General features: G+C 34.4%; 1 protein-coding gene across 1 annotated transcript in view; it reads right to left on the bottom strand.

Moving 5' to 3' along the window:
- Positions 1-4,561: 4,561 nt before the first annotated feature.
- Positions 4,562-8,185, bottom strand: part of LOC107741550 (serine/threonine-protein kinase Nek7-like) — a 93,088-nt gene continuing 89,464 nt past the window's right edge. Inside the window, exon 10 of the mRNA XM_016554309.1 lies at positions 4,562-6,295. Within this exon, the coding sequence (XP_016409795.1) occupies positions 6,185-6,295 (111 nt within the window). The 3' untranslated portion in view covers positions 4,562-6,184. The remainder of the gene's footprint in view (positions 6,296-8,185) is intronic.

Below are 8,185 nucleotides of genomic sequence, written 5' to 3'. Positions count from 1 at the left end.
TTCAGTAATTCAAAAAAGTACTATAAACCGAATGAAGTGACAGATAAAATCCTAATAACCAAACAAATATGATCAGTTAATGCATTGCAGACTTAATTTGCATATTGCATATTTGCATAAAAAAATTCACATATCAATGCTTCACCATTACTATTTACATACAGCTTACACAATGAACCCTGTCTATCTCGTTAATTATTTTTTTCAGAATGATTTCAATTACTTTACACTCCAGATTGGAGTCCAAAAGAAAATAATGGCAAACATTCTCTCTTTTCATGCTTACTCAAGCAAGTCTATTTACTTTTTTTTTTTTTTTTTTCATTCACAGCTTGATGAAGGGAGGCAACAGGATGGGATGTGACATTTTGGTTGGAAAGGCTTTAGAATTCAAAGCAGCTGTGGGTAAAAAACCACCTGTAAAGACATTCTCTGGATCAGATTTCTTTTGAAACCTCAACCTAGCATTTGTTTCCAATAGTTAGTTTGTGAAAAACCCCAAAAGGTGCTAGAGATGCTTCCTTGGTCGGGCAAAATGGGCTAAATATACCAGGAGATGCTGTTCAAATGTTTATGAGTCTTGCTCAGAGGGTAGCCTTTTTTAACTTTGCTAAGGTTTACCACAGATGACCATGTATTTCCCCATGCTTCCTCTGGGAAGGAAAAAAAATGCTTAATACATAGAGTACATGGACAATAACACTGTGCATATGTTTGTGTAGTATGCCTACAAATGTCAGTTTGTAGATTACTGTCATGTAAGTAAATGGAAGTTTTAATGGTTGTTTTAACATGATTTTTAACAGAAAAAATTATCTTATGCGATTAAATGTTATTACAAATAATAACATTAACATATTCATGCATAATGACTTCAAAAAGGTAAAAGGGTTTAGAGTAACAGGGTTGACATTTTTAAGACTTATATATAAATATATATATATTTAAAATGGTAACAGAGGTGACATGTTACGACTAATTCCAATCTAAAAAGATTACAAAACGTAAGATAAAGCATTAAAAAATCAGAGACTTGCCTGTTTGCCTAAAATTAAATGGTAACAGGGTTGACAAAACTCCTAGTCCTTTCTCTCTCTCTCTCGCTATATATATATATATATATATATATATAAAATAAAGACAAAATGTTTAATATATATATACAAAATGATAACAGAGAAGACAAATAACTCCCAGTCCTTCAGTCTGTTAACAAACTATAAAAATATATGTAAAAAAGACAAAATGTTTATTTTTATTTCCATATATTTTATTTTCATAAAAAATGGCCAATATAGCAAGGCGATGTAAAAAACACCAGTGGAAACAGACCCAAAAAAAGAAAAAAAAAGAAAATATATTTATATATATTTTTTTGTTGTTGTTGATGCGTGTAGAAAATGTCTATTGTAACAAAATAAAAGCTGGAATCAGAAGTCTTTTTTTTCCCACTCGTATATGAGGGAAAAGCGTTTTGTAGAATGACCCAATAAAGAAGAAACGGAAAGTAAAAACAGAATCATTAACAATACATAAGGCAGAGTTTACTCGCTGTTGTTCTTCTTTCCTTAGAAACCGCCGTTCTAAGATGTTGCCAGATATAGCATTTTGGAGAAAACTTTTCAAATAAAAAAAAAAGAGCAATGGTTTGAATGGTGGATGTTTGGAGATCATCCCTTGATAATTCTTTTCCCCTCACAAACTAATTGGTTTAAAGTTGCCAAGAATGCGCCACAAGCTATTTCAAACCTGCGTGCTATTGATATTTCATGTTTCAAAGCACGAATCCTTTCAATAAAGAGAAAAAAATGCCTGAGATGCGCTAGCTATTTTCCTCCATGCGTGTCCACAGGGGGAAACGAACAGTGAGGAACCCGGATTCTGTCTACTTGTTTTTTTTTTTTGCCCCGACTATGACTTATTTGTTGTCCCAGCTGCACTCACAACTCCAAACTTGGACAAAGTTTGGCTCAAAGACTGTCACTCTCTGCTGACCACACAATCAGCCAATAAAGCGTCAGCTTCCCGGCCACTTCAAACGCCGAGAACAAGGCGAAACTCTCCTCAAGAACCAGAGCTAAAGAGAAACGGCACGTTTCTCTTGCCGAAATACAGAAAAAAAAAAAATCTATGAAAATGCTGCCAGCAGCTGAATCTGCTGCCAATGCAGAAGGGACATGTTACAAGTGCTGGTCCCTCTGGCAACAGACAGATATAGAGAGCTGAACCAAGCACCTGGATCTTAAGGAAAGAGAATATATTTGGCCTTGGTGCAAAAGGTAAAAACATCAGTCAGTTGGGCTTCTGTAGTGACATCTCTCAGTGTCTGTGCAGTCTGCCGACAAAGTGTAAAACTGATCAGTGTAACAACTAGCATACTGTTCAATAACTGGTCTACACCGCTTTAGAGCATGTTTTGCGAACAGCTAACAAAAATCTCAATTTCTGGAGACTAACTGATGCAATTCTTGGATGTAAAAAAACATGCTACCACATAAATCGGCACATTTTAATGGCTGTTCCAGTTATGAATGATTCAGGCCAACTTGCAAATGAATTACTCGGTCATAAATTGGCTTGAGAGACAATAAATATTTTCAAAAAAAGTGTAGCTACAAAAACATGCTAAAGTTCAAAAGTTTGAATTTTTCTGTTGAAAGAAGTCTCTTTTGCTCACCAAGGCTGCATTTATTTGATCAAAAATACAGTAAAATCAGAAATATTGTGAAATATTTTTTTTTTATTTGAAAGCAGTTTTCCATTTTAATATATTTAAAAAATTAATTTATTCCTGTGATCAAATCTGAATTTTTAGCATCATTACTCCAGTCATCAGTGTCACATGATCCTTCAGAAATAATTCTAATATGCTGATTTGAAAATTTAAATAAATGTCTTTACAGCCAATTTTAATGCATCACGAATAAAAATATTAATTTCTTTAAAAAAAAAAACGTACTGACTGTGAAATGTTATTTATATTTAAATTGATTTCTTATTGATCTTTTATAGATAACCCATAATAAAAAAGGGGCTTTGTTTTTTGTGTTTTTTAAACAAAATTCTGTACCATTTCAAACATTAACCATACAATGTGATTAAACGTTGCATTGCATTGCGTCATCTCAAGAAAAATAATACATTTTTGTGTTGGGACAATTACAATTTCAAAAAGGTAAAAGGATTGACAGTAATGGAGCTGACATTTTTTATTGAATTTGGCCTGGCTATTCCGAGACTAGCATATCTCAGAGGCGCGTGCGCTGCGCATACGTCCTGCATCATCCGCCGGAACGGATCCGTGTATGATAGATAATGGAAGTGAGAGAAAAGTGTTTATTACGTTTGAAATATGGATATTTTCCTTACAAAAACAAATGGATTTGCTACAGGAGGCCTTTTACGTTTTATTATGAATGCGCAAGCTTTATTTGACGACTTGTGGACTGTTCAACTGCAACACCCGCTGACTGCAATAATAGAGCTTGGAATAGCCTGGACAATTTTTTATATAACTCCGACTGGATTCATCTGAAAGAATAAAGTCATATACACCTAGGATGCTTCGAGGGTGAGTAAAACACAAGCTAATTTTCATTTTTGGGTGAACTAACCCTTTAACATTTAATTAAATGAACATTTAACATTTTATTAAATTTAAATTGAACAAATCCTGTGGTGAAACTACAAAATCCTTTTTTTGGAAAAGCTGAGTAACAGTATTAAATTTTTAAAAAAAAAAAAAAAAAAAAAATGGGACCAGTAGCGTAAATTTACTGCAAACGTCTGATATGAAATACTGATATTACAATGATCTATTATATTCCTAATATTTTTCAGGTATTCCATGACTGAAATAAAAGATTTTGAGCCCTAATTCCATTGTATAAACTCATTAGCAATGCCTGTTGTCTAACAATATGAAAGCTGCACCACAGAAAGAAGCCTCCATTCAGATCTATTACAATCAATGTAGTGCAGTTAGACTGTACCGCCACAAGATGGATACCTGCATCTGTTTTCTAAAAGCAAAACATACACTAAATGCTCAGACAACAAAAACAAAAAAGAATCTCACCAAAAGCCTTTTTTATAACTAATATCAGCACTAGACCAGTGTGGGTAAAGATAGCAGCTTACAACAAGCCCGATATCAATTGTGAGGTTTATTTAAGTTTGTTTTCGTTGTTCTGCCAGTTTCAAGGGAGCAATTTCCAGTGATGAAACTGAACTGCTCTCCTTGAGGAATTCATTAGAATGAGAGGAAATAGTCCCCTTGCCGATGCCTTTCCTGTAGGGAATAAGCCGGACGTGGACCCTGGGGCACGAGCGAGCGCGACACGCTGCCAGCTAATAAAGCTCAGGGCTAAGTGGAGACAGTCGCTAAAAGAATACAAATAAACAAGAGTGGGCGACGCTTTGGGGGATTGATTGGCATGTGCAATTAAAACGACTCGGAATATAGTTTTACGTTATGCAAATTTTGCATATACCTTGTCAATTCAAACTTTAAATAACCACAACACCAGAGAACAGGGTTTACGTCATTTAATTGTATTTATTTTTTTCATTTCAATTAGCATATAAAGAATTAATGTGCATCTAGAATGTTAAACATGTTCAAATAAACCGTCAAAAAAAGACAAATAAATAAAAAGTTGCCTTTCCTTCCCCTCCCAAATGATTTGGGTGAAAGTAGAGAGAGTACAGTCTGGCAGACAGTGAGCGTTTGATTCATGTGTGCTTTACCGCGGTAAAGGATCCAGATCTCGCTGGAACAGGCCTCGCGTGCCTCATCAAGATAAATACATACTATTATCGATAAGGCAACAAGCATAATCTGTTACGGTGCTAACAAAAGACGAAAGAAAAGGGTGATTATTGCAAAATACAGTAAAAAGAAAAAGGTAAACACTAAAAATGCTCTCGACTAAAGATACAAAAAAACATACCATTTTATACTTGGTACTATCACAGCAAATCATACTGTCTGCGAAAGGTGCTGCGTAATAGCTGCTGTCTGGATAGTATAACTTCATACGCTTGTGTAACTCATATTAGACCGAGTCTGCCAAAGATCACAAGCCACATTCTGGAAAGCAGCACAGGTCAAGACGTTTTGGTGAACGTAGCGGAATTGTACGGACTCGCACATTGCATTTGGAAAAAGTCGTTTGTAAACGTACCTCTTTCAGGATGCTCGGTTGTCGTAAACCGACTGAATGATGTAATTGTTGCCAATTCTGTATAAAAACGTGTTTTGGTTTACAGGAAGAAAAGGCACTGTTTTTGCGTTTTCTGAAGTACGAAACAAGGCACTATGAAAGATGTGTGACTATTTAAAAGATACTGCATTGCATGTTAGGCTTTTGCTTTGATTATTTATCAAAGTTCAAATATCAGCCGTGGAGGTGCGGATACTGGGAAGGATTTGCCTTTGAGAAACGTACTTCATCCTGAATGCATTGCACGAAATCTGGCGAACGCAAACGTATTGTCATGATCTATGATTTATTTAATGCATTTTAAAAGGTCTAAGGCTTAAAATCCTAAGAAGTATTGCAATAAATGTTTAGGTGCAGGAAGGACAGACAGGAGATAATTGGATTGAATGCATGTTTTTAAGGTTTAGATATGGACTACTTATTTAGTCCTTGGAAATTGCGACAAATACCACTATGATCTCATGCTCTTTTAATAGAACGACAAACCTCTGAAATTTCGAAAGGCAACAAAGTTGCTTTTTAAGGGGAATTTTAATTCTTTTTTTATAGATGTTTTTCTCGTAAGGTTTCGCTGTGAAAAAGTTCTTGGAACGGTTGTTGTGGGATTTTCAAAAGCATATCAGATTTACAATTCATGCTAGTGACAGAAAAAAACTAATGGAGGTAAATATGCAATCATCGCATGGTACCAACATCGGAAAGAGCAAAAATCAAGTCAAACCAGTTTACAACACTGCTTATTTTTCCTTTTTCTTCTTAGAAGTGCTATATGTAAAGGTCGGTTTTGTCTTTTTGACGTAGTTCTAGTAACCCAAAGGCCTTGCTTTGTGCCGTATGTTGTATTTTTTGTACTGAAAGATGCCAGGTTGCATTACGATGGAGCAAAACAAGCTTTAAATGACATTTCTGGGCCAGACGAAGGTCTTAAAAGTAGAAGCAAGAAGAATCGGGTAGCAGACTCAGTTTGCGATCGTCAAGGCGTGCATGTGTTTGGCGATGCCATATACGTAGGTGATGTCAGGCCTTTTCTCTGGGTCAGGGTTGATGCACATATCTACCAGTTTTCTCAGCTTGAGGGGGAAAAAAGATAAAAAAAGACAAAACGTTAATTCATCATACAGATCCATAATACAGAGCTCCACATAAAAAAAAAAAAGTGACAAGTGAGCCACTGAACAGTTGACAAATTACAGGTTTGCTCAAAGTTTTTGAAAAGTGGTTTATTTCATCCTGATTATATTGGTGCCAAAGCATCAGTGTGAGTAATGTTTTTCAATAAGGTTCCATTTTGTTAACTATATTTACAAAAAATGAACGATACATTTGTTACAGTATTTATTAATATTTGTTAACATTAGTTAAAATGTTAAAAATACAACTCTTCATTGTTAGTCCATGTTAGTTCAGGTTCATTAGGTAACATAAATGGATACAACTTTTCATTTTAATAATGTATTAGAAAATGTTGGAATCAATGTGTGTGTGTGTGTATATATATATGTATATAATTATTCCCCAAAGTGAAGGCACTCAGGTAGAGAGGAGTTTGACCTAGGTTGACCCCAGAAGTACCACTCTGTGGGTCAGTGAGGTATGATCCAACCCAGAGCCTCCAGCCAATCACACAAGAGATGACAAATCTGTAGCCAATTAGAGTGCACGGCTGCGCCGGTGTGTAAAGTGTGGATTTCTTTGGTTTAGGAGGGTGTGTATAGTTTGCATTCCCACACACAAATTATATATATATATATATATATATATATATATGAATATATATATATATATATATATATAGACATAATATACATTACATATTTACTTACAAATGTATATATTTTCATATTTTTACATATATAAATTACAAAAATAATATAATATATGAATGTACACCAAGTTTTCTGGACTTTTGCTAATGTAGACTATATTTTATAATATAGTTAATTTAGACTAAATATTTTTAACATTTTGAAAAAATATTCAACGCACAATAAAACCTATAATGATAATAAAAATAATAAATATTATTATTATTATAAAAAATGTAGTAGAAAAATGAAAGAGCAATCTTTTTATAATGACAATAATAATAATAATAATAATAATCATCATTAAAAATAAATAAAAACCTATTGAAATTAATAATTTTAATTTTATAATTTATGCATTTAGCAGACGCTTTTATCCAAAGCGACTTACATTGCATTCAGGCTATACATTTTTTACCAGTATGTGTGTTCCCTGGGAATTGAACCCACGACCTTTTGCGCTGCTAATGCAATGCTCCACCACTGAGTAATAAATATAATTAAAATACACTTGTCATCACATGTACAACAGTTTTAGTCAGAGTCTGGAGCCCTGTATTAGTCATTGGGTTAAGACAAACAAGATGATTGATGAGGGCTGTCGCGATAACCGCAATATCGCAATACCGCGCTATTGATGAGCAAACCGCAGAGGAATGCAAGAACCGCAGCAACCGTGATTTTTGCGTGTTTTCTTTTTTCGTAAGGTTATGCCCTTCTCGTTTTACACTTCATGCATATGGACTGAATATTAAACAAGTTAGTAATGATAACAGTGTGTTAATGACAGTCCCTTTCCACCACCTTGTGGCGCAACACTGTAACTGTACTGACTGACAGCCCGTCTAGAACGCGCGCAGGTTGAAATATCAATAGAAAGTCTCTTGTCCAGTCAGATTAGAAAATCTGATTACAACTAGGCTAACTGTTATACATATAGGCTAACGATAGCCTAATGATCTTATTGTCAGGTTTATGTTCTGTTATGTGGACCGGTATTTTGTCATCCTCTTCTGTGTACTTCACTTCCTGTTTCAACGCTATTTGGTTTCGGTTTCATTGTCTTCTGAATATGACCTCGTTAGTTATATCGTAACACATACACACACAAATTATATTTATATTATATATATATATATTATATATATATATACA

Source organism: Sinocyclocheilus rhinocerous, unplaced genomic scaffold (genome assembly GCF_001515625.1).
Source record: "Sinocyclocheilus rhinocerous isolate Xijiao unplaced genomic scaffold, SAMN03320098_v1.1 scaffold556, whole genome shotgun sequence".
In the NCBI taxonomy this organism is placed as follows: Eukaryota; Metazoa; Chordata; class Actinopteri; order Cypriniformes; family Cyprinidae; genus Sinocyclocheilus; species Sinocyclocheilus rhinocerous.
The sequence above is the reverse complement of the archived record's forward strand: the minus strand, read 5'-3'. Positions and strand labels throughout refer to the sequence as shown.